This window comes from Lepidothrix coronata, unplaced genomic scaffold, assembly GCF_001604755.1.
Source record: "Lepidothrix coronata isolate B3197 unplaced genomic scaffold, Lepidothrix_coronata-1.0 Scaffold8, whole genome shotgun sequence".
In the NCBI taxonomy this organism is placed as follows: Eukaryota; Metazoa; Chordata; class Aves; order Passeriformes; family Pipridae; genus Lepidothrix; species Lepidothrix coronata.
Window position 1 is genome coordinate 10,948,042 of NW_016690188.1, and position 26,688 is coordinate 10,974,729.

Consider the following 26,688-nt stretch of genomic DNA (forward strand, 5'->3'; position numbering starts at 1 on the left):
AGGATCTGAGGAATCTGACTTGCTTACCTGGCTAGTTTTATAACCTGGAATTTATATATATGTTTTTAATATGTGCATTTCCCTAATTCCTAGTTTGAATATAAATTGTTTCCAAGGTATACATACAAGTGGGAATTGTATAGGTTTTCATTACATATGTAAACTTGAGGAAAATTTTTTTAAGAAATGCGAATTTGCTTTCTTTAACCTATCTTTGTATTTACTAATGGGTTCCTATTTTAAAAGAGGATTGCACAATCAGAACTAGCAGTTTAGGTGTGAGAATTGAGTTAAGCTGACCTGTAACCACTGGTACCAACTATTTGGTATTTTTTTGAGTGAAATGTATGCACTTGTACACAAATTTACACAATAATTCAGAAATTCTTAAGGATAGAGTCATGTCAGAAAAGTTTTTATTAGAAAGAAGGAAAAATATTATAATTGAATTTGATTGTTCTAGGTTCTTTTTTAGAGTTTTGTTGAATGTGTCCACATATAAATGCCACTTTACAATGGGGACACAGGACAATTTTTGACTCACTCTTTTTGCTCATCTGCTGGGGGCACTCAGCTGACAAGTGCTTCTTTCCCGTATAGCATGTGCCACAGTAGGAATGTGACTCTAGACAGGGGCTGAGGGAAGGTGGCTGCCTTACCTGTGTATACAGAAGGCATTGCAGGACAAGGCTAATGGTACAGCCAGGAAAGGTAAGGCTGGGACTTGAGGAGGTGACTGAGGTAAGTTCAGGGAACAGCAACCAGTTGTACTCTGAGTCACTACCAATGTGAAAATCGTCAGCTAACTGAACTGAGGGTGTTGTCAATCTGAGCCTGTTTCAGCCCAAATCTACCTGATCTGTGAAATCCATCTAGCTGTCCAGAACACCACCTGGTTCAGTCACTCTGGCAGGGTAAGGATCCTGATTTCTTCTGATGCCACTCTGCTCTGTGCTGGCTTTTTTTCCTCTTGCTTCCAGGACAGTCTAGGAAGGGAAGTGCCAAAGCATGAAGGGAGAACCTGTGTCTGAGTGGGAGGTGCTGAGATAGCTGAGCTTTTCCATGAGCTGTTTAATATCAATCGCTGATGTTGCTTTGAAGAAGCTGAACTCCTGACAGCTTTTGAGCCACTTTCCATCCAGTTGCTTAAGGCAATCCCCTTTAGCACTTTTTCAGAAAGCACTTCATTTGCAGAGGGTTTTACTATCATCTGAGTAAAGATATCCTTCCAATAAGTAAGTGTGGTCATTCAAAGGCATTCAATGATTAGGGCGCTCAAGGCATGGCATCAAAAGTGCGGTTGCATAAAAACTATAGTAGCCACAGGCACCAAATGATCTGACTTTGCTATTCTCTGTGTCTCTGAACAGGGAAGGAGCAAGCCATGAAGAGCAGTGAGGTTTATGCATGATCTGTGATCTCTTTCCCACAGGTTCAAATGACCTGGGGACAAGAACTGGGCTGTGGACATGTTCGCAGCTAGAAATATTGATTGCATGGGAAACAAAACTCCCGGGTAAACACTCCTTGTTCAGCCTTGAGAGGGAACTTGCCCAGATTACTACAGGAAGTAGAGATGGGAACTGAAACCTGATTCTCCAAAGTTTTGTAGCCTGGGAGTTCATGCTTTTGTGTCTTAGCTCCTTTGTACCAGGTTGTAGCTGAAGCCTGTTTCTCTCTAAGTGAACTTTATTCTCATGATGCACCATGTCATCTCCTCGCTAATATTCCAGGCCAGACCTTCTGTGTTTTGGATTAATTCTCTATTTGTTTTTGTGGGGGCTGAGAGAGTTTCCAGATATGCCTGAAGTGAAAAAGCGAAGCCAAAGTAGAATGTTCTCTCTTGCTATACATCCTTTGCTTTGCAGACAGTTGTGCCTATGAAGATTTCCCACAGGTCTCATTTGGTGATGTATCCTTAGCCTACTCGTACCCTCTGGTAAACATACAGCAGTGACAGATTCTGGAAAAATACAAGTAAGGGTTCTTTTATTTTTCCTGTTACCAGTTTTAATTACTATCAAACTCCTATCAGTTACATCCCCATACACACTTTAAATAAGGCATCAAAACGATTAAACTATTTATTAACCTCTGCAGCCTGTTGTTAAACCCCATTGTTTTCTCATATGACTTTCTCCCATAAAAATTTTTTGTTTTCTTTGGCCATGCCCTGAGCACTGGCTCAATACTGCTCAAAATTGGGTTATAAAATGTCATATAGTCATAATTGTCTCTGATCTGGCAAGTCACCGTTGGTTTTTCACATATCTCTTCATTTCTAGTGGGCGAAAAAGAATATTTCAGCTTCAGCCAAGCCTTTTCCACTTTAATTCAAAAGAAATTAATAATGAATGTTTTATTGCCAAGTGGTCCTTACTTTTCTGCAGCTGTAGATTTACAGGACTTCAAAGCTGGATGATTAAGGTGCAGTTTTAGTTTGTATCCAGGCAAACCAAACAATCTCAACTTCAAAGGAGGGGAGTGTTCTTTAATGTTGTGGGCTCGCTCTTTGTGCTCAGCAAACGGAGCTGCTGGGGAAAATACCATGTGCGGCAGACAAGTGATGTGGCTGCCACTCCTGGGAGGGAGTCTGTTAGCTGCTGCCTGAGAAGAGCAGCCTGCACCCAGCAACCTCAGGATATTTGATGGCTGATGATCAGGTCATTTTTGCATGATGTTGACCTGTAAGACTTTCAGTGTTTGCTTTTAGTATGCTTAGAGCTTCTCTCTCTGTGGACCTCTGGGGATGGTCATGCTAAAGGCAGGATTTGGGGCTGAGCTCTATTGCCTCTCCTGCTTTATTCTTCCTGTGCCTGATTGTTTTCCTCCTCTGATGCACTCACAGCATGGGTGGTTTTATACAGATTAGGGAAATCGAGAGAGGCTATCTTGGTGAAAGGAAGCATTTGATCCATACAGCACTGTGGTTTGAGGGGTGTAAGGTCCAGGACTGGAGATGAGGATGCTCTTCATCTATGGCAGTCATGTTGAAAAGGGGCCATTCTGATTTTGCTCTTATATTAATACTTTGTCCAATCAACCATGTGTCACCAGTTCAATATAGCAGGGCTAGTGGGGAGGAAAGAGGAGCTAGATAGCTCCATCATTCAGTGGACCTGGAAAGTGTGGTGGTGTGTGGCTTTGCTTTCGACTCTGGAGCCCAGGCAATGTGACATAATCCTTTATGTTTTCTTAAACTCCTTATCCTGTTCAGAAAGTAGAACAAAAGCCTCACGATGAGGCAGAAAAAGGGCTGGATAACTGTTACCTCTTGAACTGGTGAAGGTGTTATTTACAAGGACTGTTTCCTTGAGTAGAAATCAGTCTTAAAAATCCCTACAAATAAATTCATTCCACAGGTTTGGAATGCAGCAAGGTCTGAACATGAGGTGAGATACTTGGGGTCACGGCAAGGCACTTGGGTAGAAGATGAGTCCACAGACAGTCTGGATCCTGGCTGCACACTTTACCATTTCGGGTGGTTGGAGTTTTTGGGAAACAGTGTACTGGACTCCACGGGCCTGGAGATATGAAAGGAGCTGGCAGGGCACCACAGAGACGTGTCCGTTGTTCAGTAAATGACTTGCAGAGCCATGTGGCTCTGGTGCAATTCTCCCTCATCAGTATTAAAATCTGAGTGGAATTGGGGCTTTATCCAATCAGTATCTAGGCTTTTGTGGGATCTGGGCCACTCTCTCCACAGGGCTCTGGGATTCAGCAGCCAGAGAGGCCAGCGCTGCCAAGAATCATAGTGCTCAAGAGGCAGAGTTGGCCAACACACCGCTGTGCCTCTCAATGACCCATGTGCACACTGCTGAGAGAGTGGTGACTTCAGCTCACCAGTTAAAGCTCGCCAAATAGAGGAGGTGCCAGGCAACCTCTGGAGCTGCTGAGCAAAGGAGTGGCTTTTAGAGACACAGTACGCTCCTAATTTCTGCTCTGATTTCCCATTTTGAGAGCAGTGCTTTGATGAGAAAGTGGCCAGCGTTCCATCCAGGGCTGGGGGAACAATGTTTTTGCTGTTCAGCTTGTTTTCTCTCATTCTTTGCTTTCTGCTTTCTAGGGCTGGCACTGCCTTTGCAGTTGCACACAACCACCATCTAAACAGTATTCCTTCCTTTATGAGGATAGATGAGGATCCAGGGTGCCTGGATGTGGTAGTTGTGTTTTTCATTCACTAGCCAGTATCATACTGGAAATCAGTTAGTGTCTCTGTATCTCTCTGTTCTCTACTGGTATGTAGGAATTTCTCACTGTGGAATTTGAAGGCTTTTTTCTTTATTTTTTTTTTTTTAATACAGAGAAGGCATTTTTCCACTAATGCACAATATAACCTTGGAAAGTAATTTCAGCCTCTCTGTGCCTGTTCTCCCAAAACACTAAGACTTAATTCTGTCTGAAAAGCATACTCCAGCAATGGGGTTTATTTTTTTATTTCAATTGATTTATTTGTTACTAGCTAAAGCATACACTGAAATCTCTTCTGCCTTCATATCCTTGTCATAAGATTGGCTTGCAGTTACTGTTGTGTGGCTATTCCTTATCTGAAAAAGGCAGTCCAGGCTGTGTTAGATATTTTTAATTGGACAGAGAAGTAATAGAACTGGACAGAATGAAGCTGATTTAGGATAAGGTGTATGATATAAAGAGTTCTTTTTACTGTCAGCCTCCTGAGCCAACAGTAAATTATGAGAATCAGCCTTACTCATATTTAGACTCTAACATGGACAGGACTAGAGTATCTGCAAACAGGAACACTTAAGGGTTACAGGTGTTTAATAATGCATTTACATATGTGCTCATTTGTTCTGATCATTACATACATGTAATGCTTTCATAATTAGGTACCCAGATCACCTAACTTAAATTAAAAAAAGCAAGAGAATTAAAACTTCTCTCTGGAAGGCTGGAGGAGCTGTGTCTGTTTGACAAGTGCTTGCAGATTTGCTTCAGAGACCATAGATAGAGTTCTCTGTTAAAGACAGATAACTGGCAGGGACCAGATTTTGAAGACAATAATTTACTACTGTCTTCGATTTCTGCCTTCACGTTATGGACCGTTTAAATAAAAAAAACCATGATAAAATGTAACTGTGTCTTTAATGCTAGAGCAGTGAAACTGGCTGCAGTCATAAGCTATACAAGCTTACAGCTCTGTTATTTTCCCACTCATTTTAGATTCGTATCTCCTTTTAGGGACTTTCAAACTCACCTGATTGCTCTCAAAAAAAAAAAAGTGAAAGGGAAGAGGAGGGGCACTCACCACTCATCGTGCTTCCCTCGTTCCCTCTGTTACATGACTGAGGCTCTGACAAATCATGAAGCCATCAGTATTTTTTTTTCCCCCCAGCCTTGCAGACCATTAACCCAAATGGTTCTTCGATTTCCAAACCATGTCCTCACACCCTCTGCGTACCACAGCTTCACCATAGATACATAATTCATTATCTGGAAAGCTGCTGTTTTAATGTAAAATTAAACAGCCAGCAGCTCAGCAGGTGTCCCCAAGGTAAGGAAGGCAACATGCTGCTGGCAGCAGCTGCTGCCTTCAGGCTTATCAAGATTTCTTTGTTTTGAAACAGAAGCTGGAAGGCTTTTTAATATACCCTGTCATTGGCTCAGCAGATCCTGGTTGCTGGCTGTTACTCTGCCTTTGACTACAAAGACAAAAATCCTTATAACACATGCTGCCTGCAATGGCTGCACAGACTTCTGCCTTCTCAAGGAAGGAGCAGGGTGAGGAGAGAGGGGAGGCTCACAAGGCAGATACATGTGCCCTATTTCCTGCTCGCATTTTTCTTAGTGGACCAACTGGGCTCAGTATATCTGTGCACCAGCCCCACTTATGCCAGCATTGTTAGAATGGGCTTTCTGCTTCTATAAGCATAAAAATACTCAAATATACTGTCAATAGAGAGCATTCCAAACAGTGAGGGTGATATTCTTCTAGTCTCACCCAAGTTCTAGTTCTCTGTGGCCTAAATCTGTGTATTTACACTTGATTTATGTAGTTAATACCACTCTGGCAAAAGCAGCTCAACTGGCAATGCTAACATTTCTGTTTAAGTAATATATCACAAGATGCATGGTGCAAGGCTTTTTTATTTCTTGGAATAAGAACTTGATCTTTTGTACTTGAACATGATAAAATATGTTGATGGCTAGGTTCCCCCAGAGTATGTGCGTCTTCAAAGGACCATGTGTAAACTGCATGTGGTAAACCTCTTCTGTCCCTTTACCTGTTACTTGATTCTAAGCTTAGGGAAAGTGGAGGTTTTTCTTAAGGTAACATTTCTTGCTCTAGAGGTAACTGAAGTGTATTTACTGAGTTTGGCTAGCCAGTGTTAACATCCATGCTGCAAATATGCACTCACACGAGGAGAAAGTTGCACCATCACACTTGGTTGCTGTACATACCAATGTCAGTCTTCAGGACTTTTGGAGTGTGTTCATGTGAGTTGTAATGCTGAGCATTTGTCTCCTTTCTGTGCTCCTTTGTGGAAATTCTTAGTTTCCCTTATTAGTAAAGAGACTCTACCTTGCTGGGACTGTGACCTGGCTTTGGTCAGCAGCCTTTGCTTGAAGAACAACAGACCTGTAAACTATCAAATAACATAAGATGGTTTGAAGGACCTTCTGGCAGTGTAACGGAGCCCTCAGTAGGTGACTGTGCTTTGCTAAGGAACTCTGCATGCTCTTAGAGTGGAGAAGAGGCTGCTGATCCAGGTTTTCAAATACAAGGATTTCCCTTCTGGCAACTAACCATTCTGGAGGAAGACTGTCAGGACAGAACATATAGACTACAGTGCATTGCAGATCTAGGAAGACAGCAGAAGTTCAAGGATTTCTGCAGGAAGGATGTCACTTTACTGGAGTTTTCCCCGGTCCATAAGTACTGAGACGTACAGGCAGGAGTGGGCTGTACCAGCTCAGAAGCTGTTGTTTGGAGGAGCTGGACAGCAACAGCTCAGTGGCTGATTGGTTTGGTGCTGATGAGCTTTCTGCACTGTGGGCATGGAAGCTTGCACAGTAATGCTTGAGGCAGTTCTGCTGTGTTTGATGAAAACTCTGAATAGTCCCAAATCATAAATAGTCTTCTTCAAGCAGTCATCCTGAAACGTGGTCTCTAATGTTATGCACCTGGGCTTTACTCTCCGCCTCTAAAATGTAAAGATGACTGTCTTAGCTTGTCAGCTGAGACATTTGAGTGCAGGCCTTTGGCCTATGATGGAGGAGATATACAAGCATCAAGATGGGATGCAATGGAAGGGTACATCTGTATACAATAGTGGCAGTGAATGCTGCAAGACAGGACTTGCATTGGGAAATCCAGATTCACAGAGGAAGGCATTCTGTGCAACACTCCCTTGAATTTCAGTGGGAGCAAGTCCACCAGCTGAAGACCTCTCTTAGGATGAGTTGTTTACCTAACAGGCTCTTTTCTTCTCTTGTTTAAGTCTGATCTAAAACAGCACGTTTCTGGAAAGTGAGGTTATATCGGCTAGTGATTAACTAGTTCAAAGGAACTTTTATGGACATTTTGATAATGCTATTAACTAGGAGGAGACTGTTCATTGCCAGCGAGTGTACAGAATTAGAGTTGACTCTTTGAAGGATTGTTCTGCTCACAGTTCACTGACAGTTGTCCTAAAGCACAAAGAATATAGGCCCTTGCTTTTTGCATTACCTGGAGTAATGCAAGTCCTGGAGTCCTTTAGCCATCCATGCTTGTGGATGTTCTGAGTGGCTGCAGTGCTGAGCCCAAGTGGCGAGTGTGTAATTCTCCTGTTTTCCAATGAGCACTGTTGTGACAGTGAAGAATTCTATGTGTTAGACAGTCATGTTTAGAAGATTCCTTGGCTACTCCATGCATAGCCAGATATAGGAGGAGACTGCTCTAAAACTGTTAGTCTGTGCAAACTGTAACAAGACTGCAGACTTGGATCAGAATATCCCTGACCTCTTAAAGTTTGGTTGTAGAACAGTAGTACTTCCATCTGCATTGTCTCATCATTAGTTTTGGCCAGGGTTTTTTCAAATTTGCCAATGTTTTGCCAAAGGCCTACAGTATATATGCCTTTGCATTTCAATCCTTTTTCTGCATTAATGTGACAAATAGCTTTGTTTTTTGTAAAAACAAAGTCTGCAACTGTTGAGTCCTTAATGATAGTCCATTAATTTACTGCTGCCAAAACTGTGCTTGTAAAGCTTCAGTCACTTTACTAAAGAAGATAATAACGTTTCTAATTGGTTGGCTCTAATTTCTGCAGTACTCTGTATTCATTCTACAGAGAATCAGCGTCTTTACAGGCTCAACCAGAAGCTCTGGCATCTGCAAACTAAGCTGTACCAGCTGATGGCTTCCTTTCCATTCTTCTTAGTTCAAAATCCAGAGCATTGGCTAAGATGGGAGACATGCAATCCTTTAAAGATACAGTGAGGATGTCTTTGATTTCAAGGTGGATTAGATGCAGGAGAAAGAAAACATAGGCTTTTGAGGGGTGAGGAAGAGGAGTAGGTGGTTGTAAGAGACTTATTTAAAAGGCATGAGAACCACTTCATTCCTGTCATTGAGCAGACCTGGAAAATGTGAGCTCAACAGTTCCAAAAGAATGCAGAAGTTGCGTATTATCTCTCCAATATGAAATTGTTAAAGAAAAATAGATCTGGCTTCACCATTCTAATGTTATATAGTAAGTAATTAATTGTCAGGACTTAAAATTTTCCTCAAGTTTTGTCTTCAGTGTTAAAGATTTAAAGAAATTTATGAGAATTAGCAAATTGCTTGTGGTTGCATGGTAATGCATAAAAATTATCCAGTAATTTTCATTCAGATTTTTCAAAGCATGAAGTATCATCATCTTTGGTCAGGAAGGAATTTCCTCCCTTATAATAGCGTGTAAACATAACCACAGTTGGAATACATAATTTGATACATTCTTCAGAAGCATTGAGCACTTGCTGCTTTGGAGAACCACAGGGAACAATGTGGCCTGTTATGCATAGATGTGCTACTGTTTTCTGAGTCTTTCATACATATATTTGTAACTTTTTTTTGAACCCTCAAATTCACAGTTGCCTTAATTCAGATGTCTCCTGCAATGTGCCTTGTAGGGACAGACACACAGCTTCTGACAGCTGGCTGACCTAAATTGCTTCCCTGTGAGTGTGTAGCTTCTACTGGCCTGAGAAAAATTCATTTCCCTTCCATCCAGATTGGAGGTCACTGAAATGACTGTAGGCACGTAGTGCAGGCAATTCCACACTTTATCACCATTGAGGACTGGGTTCATTGTAACCTTCTAGATCTCAAATACATTGAGGAAAGACTGCAAGGGTTAGTTTTCTGGAGTGGAAGAAAGAAGGGTAAGGGAAAGTAGCTGGTACAAGGCTGTCTATGGAACATGCTGGTGAAAAAGCTGTGCAACCCTTTCTTGTTTCCCCTTGTCATCCCCACTTGCCATCACCAGGTCTTTTTCCACAAGAGGAAGAAATAGTGGGTTTTTTTGTTTGTTTGTTTTGGGTTTTTTTCCCCCCAGCACACCTGTAGAGAGGGATAGAAGTCCTTTTGTCATTCTAAGACCCTTCAGAGGCAAACAGCTCCCTAAGAGCAGATGGCATGTCAGACAGATTCTGAGGGAAGGGTTTATGAGTTTCTAGAGTTCAAGTTTGAGCAAGTGGAAGAAGCTAAACTGCACCTATGCTTAAGCTCTCAATGCTTTCAGATTCTTTTCCAGTAGGAACTTCGTCAGGCAAAGGCAGTGTTAGGCAACACTATACCCTAAATATTCTGCTTTGTCAGTAGATATGGCTGTAAGAGGCCATTGCACAGTGAGAGCTCCACCTAAGAAGCTGCTGTCTCTGTTATGATCAAGGTTTGGAAGTGGACATGCTCACTCTCCACAGTAACCTATCAGGAAAAATTATTTGAGTCAAGACCCAGAACAGTTTAATTGTCACTTGTTTGACAGTCTAACCCCTGAGGTGTTGTTGGATGTAATTAGAACATTGATACTCTAGAATTCCCACTCAGGATGAAACAAACAAGCAGCAACAGAGGTGAAATGGTGTCATACAGCTTCTAGAAACTGCTGGTGTAGTACTTGCTCCTCATGTTAATTATGGTTGATCAGTTCCTCTTTGGCATCCTCCTTGCTGTCCTAAACTATCTGTGACCATATTGGAGAGTTTTCATCTCTTGCTGCTAGCTAGTAGGAGCTGATAACAAAGCAATAATAATACAGCTTGCTTATAGGATTACTGCATGGAATTGGGAGCACATTTCACAGAAACCTCTCTAGTTAGGGAGGCAGCATGGTCGTTGTTAGTATCTGTTTCTTTTAAGGAGCAAAGTAGCTGTGGGCAGAAGCTGGGAGGAATACTGCCTGAGCTATGTTGGTACAAGTGAAATGCTTTGTCCTTGGAAAAAATGTACTTAACAATTGCATGTTGTGCCTGGGCTCATCTGAACCCTAAATATTGGGCTGCTGCAGTAGAGGTGGCTTTCCCTCATTGTGAATTCACTTTAGCCAAGATAAACTGTACTTTTGGGCCACAGCGAGCAGCACATTCCAGGCAACATAGTAGTCTCTTCTCCGACATTACAAATCACTGAAAACAAGGAGATGTGAGACCATTGGTGTACTATTACAATAAATATGTTTTAATGCCAGAAGTATAACTTAAAAATAACTGAAGATTTTTTACTGAAACTTCTCACAGTTCAGCCGAGGTCAAACAAAGCACATTAAGAAAAACTCAGCTCGAGTAGACTCAAACATTACAAAGCACTGAACTCATGTAAGCAGGTTTTACAAGCAAGGGTTCAAGGTGAAGTTTGTGTGCAGTGCTACTTACTTTCTCTTTAAGAGTACTTGAAATTATTTTTCTCTCTTCCTCTTATATTGCATCTTTTTCTTTCTGCTTGCCATAGTTATGACATCACTTACGAGTGTTTAGCCTAGCTGGAATATCGCTTGGTTTATTTTCAAGGCATTGGTTTATTTGAAGCGATTGGTAGTCTTAAACAGTTCTTCAGTTTAATAAATAGATAAGTCTAGACTAATAAGGCCACACACATTATCAAGAAAGGCATCTCCAGGCAGGAGAGTCAAGCTAGCAGGTACGGTTTTATGAATAATAAGCCAGAGATTAAACTAAATCCTCATTTCTTGAGTGTAGTTTTAGTAATCATACACTTGATCCTGACAACTGAAACAGATCACTAGCCTTAGGTTTGTAAGGGTTTTCTGTAGTCCATGTACCTGTACAGAGAAACTTTATTAGTGACTCTGTTCATGTTAAATCTTGTCAAACTTTTGCATAAGAAACCACAGTTCTGAGGTCTGATCTCTTTGTTGGTGCTTTTTTAAAGCAGCTTAATGGCTTCTGAAACCACAGAAGGCACGGGAGGGGAGATCACAGGGCCTTTGGATTAGTTTATAGATGATAGATGGCAGTGCCTTTGCCTGCTTTTGCTTTATTCTCTGGGATGAGGTCTAAGATCTGGGATCTAAAAATCATTTATGGACTCATGAAAATCCTCTACAATGATTTTTAGTTGAAAATTTGATCATCTTCTACTTGTAGCGATCATTAAACCTGTTAAATTGAAAAATGTTTAAGGAAATTAGGCATTTATATTTGACTGAGAAGTCAATGAGATGTTAGTGTATGCTTGTAAATCCTGTCCTTAGAAAATCTGAACCATGTCAATTTATGAGCTGAACTTCCTCAGTACAATAAAAGGGTTTTAAGATTTCCCTTTCCTGATTGACACAACCAAATGAATGTTAAATGTTAGAATCCTCTCAAACTCCTTCCATACTGTGGAAATAAAAAACCTTTCACCTACAAAGGTGCATTTTTCCCTTAGGAAAAATTGCCACCAACTTTAGGAAAAGTTTTCCATTGGAACTGTGACACAGTGAATTTATTTTGATTCAAAGCTTGTTCATTTGCACTGCACATGATACTAAATCCCCATGCCTTGTTTTCTCCTAGTTTTGTATGCTTTTTAAAATATGATCATGCATTTACTCTCTCAGCTCCAAATCAACTTCCAACTCATATATTCCATATATAGATATATGGGTGGGTGGGGTTACATAGATAGATAGGTATAAAAAAATCATGGCAAGCACACAGCACTGTTTACTGTACAGCTTAATTCTTCACAAATATTACCCATACTGAGAAAACTCGTTTTCCTTATTTTTATCTCTGCCTCCTTGGCTACTTCAGATTTTTCTTACTGTTTTTTTCTGTTCTCAAGTAGCCTAAATGGAGCATTTCAAGATGAGTTTTGTATGCACAGCAAGTTTTTCATTCTATTAAAGAATCATCCAGAAAAAAACAACAACAAAATAGTAGAGTTGTTATTGGTTGTAGGGAAGTTTAAACCGATGCTGATGGCAGGTTTACCCAAGATTCAGTTGTGATAGACAGGGTCTATCTCTGGCATTCAGGCTTTTGAAAACCTTTGTTTGGGGTGGGAGAGCACTCAGGATAGAGGTTCAGCATTAGCTGGAATCAAAGGCAAAAAGACTGAAGAAATGGAATTAGTCTTCAAGTGTCTATTCCAGGCAATCTTAATGAACTTTTGCTTACTCACTGATATTTCTTTTGTCTCTTCTCATAATCCAAAGATCAAGACTGGGTTTGGTTATTTTTTTTTCCCTGCTGTGCTCAGGAAGATTCCCCCTAATAGAGCTGCCCTTAATCTTGACATAATTCATCTCATTTTTCACCTTCTTTCATTATCGGGGAGATCTTTGAGCCCTGAATACTGATACTCACCTTTAAGTCAATTGTAAAGAGCAAGTCAGGGAAGATGAATCACTGCAATTGTTCTGTTCAGCTATGGGTGCTAGTTTTTGTCCATTTGTCAAGATCTTTGTTGCTGCTTGTCTGCAATCAAAGGCTTCCTGTCACTACCTGCTTTAGTACTGAGGGCAGACACGTCAGCTGGGCCTTGTGTTACCCACCAGCCACCCCTTTCACAATTCAGCCTTGAACTGCCATTTGCCTCCCCGTGCACTGCAGCAGCACACGGCCAACTAAATGCCACCCTTACTGAAAATAGTACAGTTACTATCCATGCCAAAGCAATGCAAACATATAATCAAGCATGTAATATATATAGTACAAACATATATATACATACACAAGTTATTGTAATTATGTAACTTTTCAATAGTGTTGATGTAATGACAATATAGAAACACATCAGTGAGCAGAATGACATAAGAAGTGGGTGAAAAGCAAACCAGATGGGGGGTAAAAGGAAGAGAAATTATCTAAGCAAAAAAAAAGAAGCTGCCAACTTCAGCAGAACGCAAGAGCATCTTTACTTGAGAGTATAAAAGTTCCTCCTTTTACATGCAATGGGGCAGGAACATCTTCTACATGGAAGTCTAGTCCTGTTCCTCCTGAACTTTTCCCTCAGACAAAGGGGATCTAAGGCTTGGCCTCACAAATGATCTTAAGAAGGTTAAGCTTGAGTAAATGAGGTTCAAGGCAAACAAAAAATTCCAACTCTTCCTCATTGCAACAGCTATATAAAGGGAGAGATGCAACTGAATGTTTGTTGCAGGTTCTTTGAACAGGAATACAAGGCAGGACAGGTAAATATAACATAATGGCAGCCTTATGCTTTGCACTTTCCAGTGAATGCATACCAGACTAAGGATAGTCAAAAAAAAAAAGAATTTTCAGTAAACAGAGCTTTGAAGTGTAGATTGTGATTCCCGCTTCTGCATCTGACCTTCAGCAAGTCGCTTAGTCCCAGTCTTTCAGTATTTAACCTTCCCTGTTGTGGGGCGCAAGGGAGAGCTGAAAGGAGGGCTGTTTCCCTTAATCTTTCTAGGCTCTTACGTTTACTGTATATGCTTACAGGGTTGCCATCACCTTTCCCAGTTTCTATACACCCAGATGGGAGGCAAACCGCACTGCCAGCTTGCTTAAGGATGGAATCTAGTGCATCTTGCACAACATGCACTGCAAGTCTGCAGCAAAGCAGGCAACTGAATGCAGGATGCCCTGGTCATAGGCTAAGGCTGAAGCAGATGGACTATTCATCCCCAGAGTTAAGCCCCCTGTTTCTGCCACATCTGTTGAGGTGCTTGCACTCTGTTTGTGTTTGCAAACTCTGGTCTGGAGACGGAAGAAGCTTTGAGCAAAAGGGCTGGAATGTCTACCTATGGCAACCCTGAGCTATGCAGGGCTGGTCTCTGAGACCCAGTCTTGTTTGTATGGAAGCTTGATTAAAGACGAGCAAGAAGTTCGAGGGTATGAAAAACTCTTGTCTGTGTTTAAAATTGTTAGCAGAGCGTCTCTGTCATGGTGCTGAGCAGCTAGAGGCCCTTTTTGGTTCACAGAGTAGAAGCAGTGCTCGTGCGCTTCAGGGTTAGAGTTTAACGGCAACCACAATAAGAGCTGTTAGTGACAGAGAGGATGTGTGAATGCAGTAGCTGAATATGAACTTCATCCTGCTGTGGGGGGCAAAATTAAAATTCCATCCCCAAGTGTTTCTAGGCGGGAAGCTTTGAAATTGATTTCCTAAAACAATTTCTAAAGTCTAGGGTATTTGAACTGATACAGTGTTGTGTCACCAACTCAAACCTGAAATCCATAATGAGATCCTTTCCTGAGCCCAGAAAAGAAAGCATCTATGAATTTCAGGTACAATTCTGGACTTCTGAAGAAGGTGCATGTGACATTGTTCATTGTTTTCTTGGGGGTTTTTTGTTGGTTTTGGTTTATGGGGGGTTTTGTTGTTTTTTTTTAAAGGAGATCTAGGTGTTTGAATTCAGTAATTTCTTATTCTTTTGACTTCTAAGACTCAAAATATGTTGAGTATTACCACAATGTAGAGAGATATGTCTGAACTCTGCCTTTTGGGCATCTCTAGTTCTGCTTGTTGCTTCAAGGATGTAGTGAAAGGAACCAGCCATGTATGCAAAGGAATATGAGTAAAATGTTACTAAAAAAGAAAAACGTTTCTGGGTGGGTCTACAAGCTCTGTCACTGCATATTCACATCATGCTAACACATGATGCTTTCTTGAAGAAGTAGTTCTGAAGTGCATTCTTGTTTCTAAGCTGGCCTCCATGTGTAGAGTTGCCTTCATTTGCTTGTAGTTACATGTCTAGTCACTGCTGACTCTCCCACAGGCAAATTGTAGGGTCATGACCTTGCTCCTATTTAAAGTTTCAGTGGGGAAAGCCAGACATGGAGGAGCTGTATGTAGTTTTTGGCAGAATCTCAGGTCTTGTGTGTACAGGAATCTTTTTTTTCCCATCCAGTTTTTACTTTTTAGAGACTCAAATAGAAGTATAATTTTTTTTTTTCCTAAATGCTTTCATGAAAAATGTTTATGAAGGTTTAGAAAGCAGCTGGCTTGTCCAAATAACATCTTGGGGAAGGGGAGCTGTAGTCAGGTCCCTCTGGTACAGTGATTCTTGGGGAAGATGCTGACACCACTTCTGCAAAAGTACAGTAAAAAGTCTTCCCTGTCTGCTTATTGTACTTTTTATGGCAATCTTTGTATGGGTTAGTTCAGCTGTTCCAACTAAATTTGCAGTCTGTGATTTAATTCTGGTCTCTTTTTGCCCTTTGTGGTGTGAGTAGGCAAGATCTCAGCTGATCCCTTTGAACTTAAGGACAAGATGTTTGTTTTACCTTGACCAAGCTCAGTTGTTTGCTGATGGTATGACCCATACAGTAATTGGTTTTTTGAGACTGTTTCATTCCACTGAAGAGCTAGCTTGAGCTCAGGCCACCTATCTGCCAGATGCCACATCCTGAACCCAGTTTCTTATGTGCATTGAGGGCTGTGGAAAGCCTCTTTGTTGCTATCGTATCTCCTATAAAATATGTGATTGTGAAAAAGGGCACAGTAATGGGTCTGCTGGGTAAGGTAACTTTGCTTTCATCATGAGGCTGAGTATGTTGGTAAAAGATTCAGGCGGTGACAAGAGTTTCCCAGACTGTAATTTCCTGCTCTGACTGTTCTGTATGCAAAGGATGAAGTATGTCATCCTTGTAGCAGAGTAAGGTGGAACATTGATCTGTTCAGATGCCTGCATCCTAACCTTGAGCTAGAGAGCTGTTCTGCTTCATATATCTTAAAGAATATGAATAATTCAGTAAATTCAAAATGGGAGACTGTCCAAGAGCATGCTATGAGGAAAAAAAGCAGAATTTGGATACACAGGGGATAAAACATCATGGCTTTTGTTTCTTAAGCTGAATGCCTAGTCCCAGGTGGCCATTGTTTCTCCTCTTTACTGAAAGACTGCCTCAATTTCCCAGTTCAGTGAATAGCTTCTTAGAGAGCCACAAAATACTTCCCAACATATCTCATTTTACCACTTTTGCTTTGCAAATCAACATATGCTGCTGAGTGTGTTGAGGCCAGAAAACAATTAATAGCAAGAAAAAGTGCTTCCTTGGCTTGCAGGCAGCTCCCAGATTGCTCCTTTGCCCAGATTAGAGAGGATTTAAGAAGCACACATTCTGTGTATGCTAAACCAGCTCTGCAGAAACCACAGCATACCATCATCCTACTCTTATCTCTGAATTCCATGGACAGGCAATCTCAGCTGCTCAGCACGGGCTGGCAGCTTTAGCTTGCGAGTAGGTGCTGAAATCCATGTAAGTGTGGAAATGATAGTGACACAACGGCTCAGATGTTATCTCCTTAGCAAAGCCAAAGCAGTTTCCATGGTGATGGAGAAGCTCCAGGCCCCCAGTGATGCAGCTGCTGTGTTGGACGGGATCAGTAGCCTTTTCATACAGAGGCTGCTCTTGTAAAGCTTTTGTGCGCTTATGTGGTACTCACTCATAGGTTGTATCCAGCTCTGGAACGTAAAATGAGGGGTGAGGGGAAGATTTAAATTGACTGAAGTGAGTGCTGACCTAAAAAGGAAACAGGAAAAGAGGGGTGAAAATGTTTCAAGTCTTGAAGTATCCACAGGTGACACATGCATGTGACAGCTTGAGTGGATTTGATATTCTGGTCAGTACTTTTCTGAGATGTTGTGTGCCAACGTTAGTAGCTCCTGAAGTTCTTGTGTCAAGTGGAAGTGTCAGATTCATATTCCCAGGTCTTAACTTTCTTCTGAATAGGATTCAAAATCGGAATGGGTCTCTTTCTTTGTATTGAGACTAGAAATTCCCTAGGACTTGGGTAAAGTGGATAATCTTGTGACTTCTGCATCTGAAGCATTAAAATGTCTTACAATTCCCTTGGTCCCCTTTCTGGGTAATAATCTCTCAATATCTCAGCTCAGGTATGTGGAATTAATTACATACTTTTCCTCTGGGATTTTACAGCCTGTGCTTTCACTTTCTTATTGCTGAGACAGCAGATACAACATCTCCAGGTTCCCACACTGGAAATGCCCATTTTGCACTTCTGCTTTGATCTTCTATTAACCTGTGCTTTGTGGGTGCTGCAGCACATGTGTAGGAATTGTGTGTAAAACTGCTCAATTAAAATAATAATTTGATCATTTGAGCCCAGATTTTTAGTGGTTTTGAGCATTGGTTGCTCTCCTCTGAACTAGGTACTAAAAGAGATTTGTATTCTGTCTTTCAGGTGGCGCAGGGGACCGGGAAAAGATGCCTGTCAATCATGAGGCTTTCCTGCTCATGGCTAATTCCCAGAATGAAATGGAAGATTGGGTAAAAGCCATCCGACGGGTTATATGGGCTCCATTTGGTGGAGGTATTGCAAATAGCTCACATGCACATAAATTAAAACATTTGCCTCAAGGTAAAACATATTCTTGTGATACTAGGATATGTGTAACACTGTAAAATCACTGAGATGTCTAGATAAGCTCTTGATTGTCTAGAGTGTTTTGAAGCAAGGAGATTGGGTTGATTTCCCCCCCACACCCCTCCTGCCAGGAGATGGACAGGAATGAAAGGGAAGGGCACATGCAGACTGTATAACTGACTCAGAAATGAGTGGTGATAACAAACATATTGCTGTTGTCACTACTCAGTTCTTTACAGCAAATTATTCTGTGGACCTTTTGTATCCTTATAGACATGAAGGAGTCTATCCAGTTATCTCAGTTTTCTTCCATAAGGGCAGATGCCCACCTTGAACATCCATACCAGCCAGAGGCAGCAAAACTTTTAATCTAGTTAATGTAGGGCCCAGTTGAGAAGGCAAAGCTTCCGCTGGCTTTAGTTGGGGGTGTAGCTTGAAGAAGAACAGGGTCAGGCTGAGTGAACACCTGTAAGGTAATACAGCTGCTGACAATTCCTGTAGTTAAAATGAACAAAAAATCCAGACTCTTGGTATTGATATTGTACCATAGTCTTAGAATTCTCAAGTCAGTAGATTAGATAGGAGTTGTTTATGTGGTTTTAGCATAGAACAAGGGGTCACAGTTGTTTTCTTCTGAGTTCACGTTGGTGACAGCAGCTGCTGGCTTGGTACTGGACACTGGGCTTTGAAGTGATTTCCATGCTACTGATGGAGTTCATGCAAATAGTGTTATCATATGCAGATAGTGCTGTCGACATCTTTTGAGGGGTACAGATAAAAAAGCACCAGATAAGGGTTAGGTAATACAATTACTTTTGCAGAAATGAAGTTACTAGTTTTCCTGGATGTAGGGGTGAGAAAAGTGACCTTGATGCAATTGAGGGAGGCTCAAATACTACAAGATCACCAAGAAGACCTGGTGTTTGTTAGTAACTTTTATCTTGTTGGTTTTTGGTTTGTTTTTTTTTCCTTTTTCTTTTAAGTGACTCTTGAAATTTGGAGTTTCTGTGTAGCAGCATTTGCTTTGTCTGGAGGAGATAAAATCTCTACTGATGCAATTTTTTTCCTAGATCCTTCTTTCACTTAGCAGAAAGGGTGTATGTAAAAAAGTTAGCTTGAATCTTATATGAGAGCTTATGTGTGATGCTGTTGTGCTGTGGGCAGAACAAGCCCTCTTCATTAGTAGAAATGGGTCTACAATGATTTCTCCTCAAACATGAATATGTGCTTGTTTTGCTTTCACTCTGAATTCCAGTCCACAATGAAGGGTCTTTTAGTCTCTGAGCTCAGTGCAAGTCTTCCATTAGAAGTCTCAGAATCTGAGCTGGTATTTCTGTGGCCATTTGTAGTGTACCTTATAGTGTGTATTTTACAGCTTTGCAATGTGCATCCAAGAAATACTGTGAGGAAAAAGGAGGAAGTCATGACAAACGCTACATGTTCTAGCAACAGCCATCTTTAGGGCATGTTTTGTCAGCACTGCAGGTATCAGTGCAAAGTTGGCTTCTTTTTTTGCTCATGTTTTGAACAGTCTCTTGAAGTAGTTTCAGAGCAAACATCTTTAAGTATTAAAATAATAAATAATTAAAAATCCCAGTATTTTAAAAACAAAAACATCAGAATGGCATAAAAGTAGGGATGGACTTCCTTTTTTTTGTTTGTCTTTTTAAGGGGTAGTATTGTCCTAATTAATATGCTATTCTTCTGTACCTCTAAACTTCTCTGCAAAACTATCAGATTACATTTTGGTTTTCCTTTAACTGAGGCAGATACTGTTGCTCTTACAATGATTCCAGGAACTGGGACTTTATGAGATACCATAGAACCATAAAATGAAATCATGAGGATGTGGAAGTGGGCGGGGGCACTACAGCAGTGCAAGGGGGAATACAGCAGCTTCTGTTTGTTGCTCTTTTCACATGCTGCAGATTTGATCTTGTTCCATCAATGTCAGTGTAAAGGCTGTTTCGGATGTCAGTGAGAGCTGGCTTAAGCCCTGTGGAAGAGAAGCACTGCTGTTTGCAGAGTTGGAAATAAGTGCAATTATGTATTGATTTTTCCTATCTGTGGATTAAAACTACACAAGAATATGGGTACACCCTGGGCAATCAGTCTGACCTGAGCTCTCTGCCTTACTACTGAAATGCAGCAGACTGAGGCTAGCTTGGCTATGCCTGCTTTGTAGTCCAAGCTGCACGGGCAGATTCTTTGCTGTAGTCACTTCTCTGAGCTAACAGAAGTACTAAACACTGTCAGGGGTGGGTTTTTTCTCCCACTGCAACCATGGCTTCCCACCAGGTTTCATTCTGCTCACACTAGTGGTTACACAGCTGTGCAGTAGGAAATGACCTGGCAGGAAAAAAAAAGGATGGAGGATTAGTTTGAAAGTAGATTGATTCCTTGGTCCTGCTAACCATGCAGCTGCAGGACTAGTAGTTCCAACACAATGAGGACATGGGGGAGAGATGATGGGGTAGAAGAGAGTGTGCTTGTTCATTCTGACTGCAACCCACACTTAAATTGGCTTAAAGAACTGTGGAGCTGCATCCTCAGTTTCTTTGCACTTTGCAAAGAATTTATAGGAATGTCAGTAACTATGAAACAGTGAAGATGTTCAAACCAATTTTTCCAAATGGTTTTTAGGCAGTCTGGGGAAATGATCAAACTTAGACCTTCTCCATCAGAATCAGAGCAGGGCAATTTCTCTGAGTGAGATTGCAGCTTAATTCAAATGTGGGAAGACAATAAACATAGCTGTCTCTGTTTTAATTGAATAATTTGAACTCTGCTTTGCTACCACCACTAATTTGAGAGCCAAGTCTTATCTATCAACACTATTTAATATATTAAGCTAAAGGGAGGAATTAAAAAGCAGGCTTCATTATTAATATGCAAATATCCAGCCCTGGAGAAGGTTGATATGGTGTAAAAAAGAATTATGCAAAGATAAAAGGGGGGGGGGGCTTAACCACACTGTAATCTTTGCTGATGTACTGAAGAAACGTAAATAAAAAGGGTTGGGGGTACCTTCTTATATGTTGCTGCGAGCACATGAACTGTGCTTAAAGGTCAACAGCAAAGGCTTCTTAAAATAAAACAGAAAACTCCCCAAAGCTGCTGAGGATCCCAAATTATTAATGGGAGACACATTCAGATTTAAAAGCCATATGGAATGTGTTCTTTGAAATACACTTCAAATGTGGCTTTAAAATAAAATCCTAGAGTTCCTGAGTCTTTTGAAGAAGAGCTGTCTTGTTTACAGGGAAAATAATTTCTAACAAGTTTCCTTGAGTTTCAGGCTCCTTAATTCTTGAGTCTAGCCCATCTCATTCAGACCAGAAGATTTTGTAAACTGAGATTTGAGAGTATTCTGTATGTTTTGATTGTCTTTAAGAAAAAAGTTTGTCACAGTGACTTGATAGAAGTAAGTTTTGGAGCATATTCTGACAGAGGGTTATTAAAACTGTTTCCTATGGTCCTTTTTACTTCTGTGACAAATTTTGTTCCAAGTTTACACCACTAAAAGCTTATCTGGAGAGTCCCTCTGTGTCCTACACTCATGCTGTTCAGCAGCTGCTCTTTCATGTGAAGTGCTTGTAGCAGTGCTATAGTGCTAAATGCAAAGGGTTTGTGGCCATAGGCTTGGGTGAGAATGACCTTGCTAGTGTCCTCCAAAGGTGGATGCATTTGGTGTAGTTGGGGGAGAGAGGAGGTCATTCCTAGCTCTGTACATGTAGGGTGGGGCTGTACTTCTAGTCTGAAGAGGTACAGCCACTAAAAGGAAATCCCTTTTCTTCTACACACCTCTCAGTTGACATGCCTTCCTTATTTTTGTTTCCATCAGCTGCAGAGCAGAATGTGTCTAGGACTGAATTTTTGGCCATGAGATACAAAACCTGGGCTTTTTGGTGCCTGAGTTGAAAGCCAAGCGGCATAACTCTATCACAGCTCAGCACACAGCCAACACTCCATGGGGACAGAATAATTCTCTGTTAATCTTGATTTATGTTTGTGTTTGTTTTCTTCTGTTTACATATTCTGTCTTGCCGTGAGCAGTTCCTTGCTCCTCTGCCAGAAATACACGTCTCAGCCGCTTTCTTTCTCCATTACTTTATCCTAATTTCTCCTCATCATCATCCCAAGCTTTCATCAGTTACTTGTGATGCAGGGGAGGTGAAGTAGTTGGAAGGGATGTGTTTCCCTTAGGCAAACATGGAGAGCTTTACCCTGTGACAAAGTAATTGCGTTGCAAGAGCTTCAGGAAGTTTCTCTGCTCAGGAGGAATAGTCAGTTTTTAACGGGTGGGGTCTGAGGAACTGTCCACTGAGGAAGCCACTCTACCATCGTTAATTCCAGACATCTTTCCCATGTAGATAAACCATGATGTCTGATTCTTTCTTCTTCTGCCAGCAAACAGTGCAGAAAATGTTTTGGGGGTTTTTTTTGGCAACCAGGGCCTTGTTGTGCAGACCATGTCTTGTATTAGGGGAGAGCTACAAACTAGGGGACAAGTCTCTGAGGTGTAATTTAGTTCCTGGGTCAATGTCCTTGTGGGTAAATGGAAGACTAGACCTACATAGGCCTAATTAGGAATCCTGCTTTGGATGAGTAAATGTCTTTCAGATAACACCTGCATGAGAGCAAACATGATCTGTTGTGAAGGGTCAGGTTTTGTATTAGATGCATGTCCACCTGGATGCCAGGCTGTTTAGAAGCTAGGATTAAGTTTTGGGAGTCTTGAGTTTAATTTTTCCACCTGCAAGATGGGAATTTTCCAGTAAGAGCATCATAAGCATAAAGCCATATCAGTGAATTTAAGATGCTAAGATACCACAGTAATGAAGAGCAGGGAGGTGGCTTCTGTTACTTCCCCAGTGTGAAGACAGAGAAGAGGTTTCTGCTCCCTTTCTTGCTAACAGGCTACCCGTGACTGACAGTCTCAAGTAGGATTCCTGACTGGGTCAAGAGGTGCCCCTTCACTAGGTGTGAGGGTGGGCTTCCCTTGTGCAGGCTCCCCCAGGTGTGTGCTGTTTGTTGTGCCTGATAGGTGCTGTTATCTCTGCACAGAGATAGCTGGCGCCTGATGAAACTTATCACTGTTTGCTCTTTGCTGTTGTCTAATGCTGGGAGATGGGCCCAGCCAAGGGAAGAGGAAGAGAAAGATTATGGGGGTTATGAGTTCAGATATTTGCCCAGGACTAGGGGATGCATGAATCATTTGCAAGGAGGTGCTGGTTAGCCTTGCCCTAGGCAAAGGTATCACAAGCAGATGCTACACTTTTGGATATAGAAACTGAGATACAGCATGTAACTAAAGTGAGTTGGGAGCGGATTTTGCTGCTGCAACTGTTTACAACAAAGAAAGTTTTAAGATCTAAGATCTGATTAAGTTCTTTTTTAAAATTTATCTCTGTCAGATACATCTGGGTCTTCTATTAATGCTTTATGACCAGAATATTTTACTGTCATATTCTACTGCCTCGAGGTAGGGAAAGGCAATTGTCCTCATTTTCTGTAAAGGAAGAATCTGAAGTATTGAGCAATCAGCTAACTTGCCTGAGGTGACAATGACTGTCTGTAAAAGAGCCACTCTGAATGCAGATAGAAAAATTGTCTGGAACTCTGGACCTTGACCTTCTCAGAGATATGTTTGGAAGAATCCCATGGGATGTGGTCCTGCAGAGAGGAGGGGGCCAGGAGACCATGTTGATTTTTAAGGATTACTTCCTTCAAGCTCGAACAGCACTCCTCCTTGTGCAGGTAACTAAGCAAAGGTGGCATGGATGAACAAGGAGCTCCTGACAAAGCTCATTACCTACAAAGGAAGCACAGAGGTGGAAGCAGGGACCGGTGACCTAAGAGGGGAAATACAGAGAAACTGAGCATGCAGGAACGGACTTAGGAAAAGGACACTTGTAGTTAAATTTGGTTAGGGATGTGAAGGGTAACACTGGGGCCAGTACTGTTTAACAGCTTTGTTAATGACCTGGAAAATGGGACAGAGTACATTCTCAAGTAAGCTTGCAGATGATATTGGGAAGAATGATTGGTGTATCAGATGATTGTGTCATCATTTAGAGGGGTCTCAGCAGGCTGAAGAAATTAGTGAACAGGGACTCCATGAAGTTCAACAGAGAGTAATGCAAAGTCCTGCACCTGAGGTTGATGAATAAACGTAGTCAAGAGTGTGTGTTGGGAGCTGACTGACTGGAAAGCATCTTTACAGAGAAGCACCTGAGATGCTCTTGGACAAGTTGAACATGAGCCAGCAATGCACCCTTGTGGCCAACAGGTTCCTGGGCTGCATTAGGAAGAGCATTGCCAGCAAGTTCAGGGAGGTGAGCCTTCCCCTGAGCTCTGGTAAGACCACATCTGGAGTTCTTTGTCCAGTTCTGGTGTCCCTGGACAAGAACATGGGCTTATAGGAGTGAGTCAAGTGAAAGACCACTAAAATGATTAAAGGATTGTGGCAAGTAAAATACTAAGAGAAGCTGAGGAGGCTGGGATTGTTCAACCTGAAGGAGAGAAGGTGCAGAATGGTTCCTATCAGTATGTATAAATATTTGATGAAAGGGTCTAAAACTAAAAGCAAAAGTGAAGCGTGTCAAGGGCAAAAGGTGTTCCTTACTGACTTTTGAAGATCTTACCTTTAGAAGTCACATCCTGCTCCCCTGCTCCTTGCATGTATTTCACCTTTAAAGCTGCTGGATCAAAGCTTTCAGTGACATTCAGTATTAGAGCCTAAGCTGGTCTGGCTTCTGAGTGGAGACCATGCAGTAGCCTGGTCAACACAGAGCAAAAATTAATTTTCTTGGAGTACTGTGTCAGGGCTTGACAGGGGGAAAGTCACCCGGTACTGGTTTCAAAAGCCCCAGGCAGCAGCACGAGTTCTGCACTGCAGCACCATCTCCAGCTGTCGTTAGCCAGCTTAGTCCCAGTGGCTTCTGAAGGATAATGCAGTTTGACATGAGAATGAATTTGCAGTACTTTATCTGTTACTGTGGGCAGTCTGGGGCACCAAAGAGCAGGCACCCCGAGCTGGGGAATGGCAGGCAGCTTCTCGGTGCCTCTGCTCAACCAGATAGCAGGTAGAGAAAAACTACAAACAGAAATGACTTCGTAACATTTGCAGGTGAACAGAGTAAAGCTTTTCATGGGATTCGCTTGATGGAACTTCTTTTGGTTGGGAAATGCTGATTTGATAAAATGAAACATCATATGGGTATGTTTTCATTTGAATGAAACTTGTGCTAGGAAAGGTTTTTTGAGCTCAGGGTAGAATTTTTAATACAAGCTCTGCCCTGAATTGGTCTTGTATTCCAGAGGTTGTATAAGCAATTAAGATGTAAAATGTATCCATCTGAATCCATTTCCTCAAAAAAATTACTTTGGAAATGTTCTTGGAAAAGAGAAAATTGCAGGAAGGGCTGATGGATAAAATGACACATCTAAGGAGAATTTGAACAATGCACAGTGATGAGGTTTGAACAAAAAAAAATTGAGTTTCCTGTAGAGCACAATTGAAATCTGAAATTCATTGTCACAATAAAAATAACATATGGATTAAAAATAAAATTATTTGTGTTCATAGAAGATAAGTCTACCTGGGCAATCAAAGAAAGATTTCTGGAGGCAGTCATTAGTTTCATATGCCTTGTGTTGTGAGGAGCAGTTCAGCTTTAGATAAAATATGATGAGGCTTGTGTTTGCTTCAATAATGGATTGCTTTCCTCTTCAGCCATGGAGAGGTGACAGTGGCTGTGCATTTGTCACGTTGTTGGTGCCTACTGCCTGTAGCACTTGGTCTGACCAACACCACCCCCTACACTGGTGGTTTCTCAGTGAGACCACTCCTGTAATCATTAGATTTGTGCTTGATGTCCGAAAGCTGACAGTCCTTAAAACACTGATGGTTCTCACTGCACATCCTGGCTTTGTATTAATGGGACAAACATGTTATTGTGGTGTTTCTCAGCTTGCAGGCAAGTATTTTAATTTCTGTGTATTAGTTCTTTGATGAATGTTATGAGGATATGTGATTACTGAATGAAAGGGAATGGTAACCTGCTCCTTGCAAGTTGCAGTTTTAACCATTTAGGAGTCAAGAACAAATAAATCCACCCTGTCTCTCTTTTCCTATTTTCTTTCTAATGTTATCCTTCTACCCTCCACAGTTGCTCCTTTTTTTTCCTCTTTCATCATCATGTAATTGGACTTGCAATTTCCCCTTCATGCCTTCTGAGTTGCAGGTCAGAGAAGGGAACATTCAGCTCTTTACCTCTTCTAGAAGTGTTCTTGATAGACTAGCAAATTTAGTGAAATGTTTATCCACTTTACAAATTGGAACTAAATGCCATCACTTCCCCAAGCACAGCCAGTCAGGTTCAGCTGTTGCTGGAACTGAGATGTTATTGCTTGGGTGGTGAAGCTGTAAGTTAAGTTGTGCTTTTTATTGATCAAGGATTTAAGTTGGTTGGTGGAGGATAAAGAAAAATATATGGGAATTAGGTAACAGATTTTCACCATTCATTGAGTTTGAGGATACAAAAAAGTTAAACCATACACAATTTACCTGGTAGTGAGTTTTACAATTGCAAGTTAGAGACTCACAGAGGTATTTCTGATGAAGTTTGAGCTGGATAATCATCTGGTGTGTTCAGTGTTGATCCTATCTGCATCTCAGTGACTGATTGTGCTTGCGTTTTCAACCTTGGGATATGGGAAGTCTTGGGATGTGGGAAAGCTGCCAGACATAAACCTGTTTGCTTTTCTGAATGGGTAAAAGTGCCTGGTGTGCTAAATTTTGGTTGTGAGTCTAGATCACAGGCCCTGCCAGGTTTCTAGATGGCCAGAAATCCAGGTAAATAATTTCTTTCTGTACTAGAGATGAGGATCAGCAA

The 26,688-nt window shown here is 41.4% G+C and overlaps 1 protein-coding gene across 3 annotated transcripts in view; it reads left to right on the forward strand.

The window, feature by feature from the left end:
- Window positions 1-26,688, forward strand: part of ARHGAP22 (Rho GTPase activating protein 22) — a 149,682-nt gene that overhangs the window by 90,515 nt on the left and 32,479 nt on the right. For 2 of the 3 annotated variants that reach the window (XM_017803837.1, XM_017803839.1), the window contains one exon: window positions 17,606-17,782. In XM_017803837.1, the coding sequence (XP_017659326.1) occupies window positions 17,606-17,782 (177 nt within the window). The remainder of the gene's footprint in view (window positions 1-17,605; window positions 17,783-26,688) is intronic. The other variant, XM_017803838.1, reaches the window with a different exon arrangement.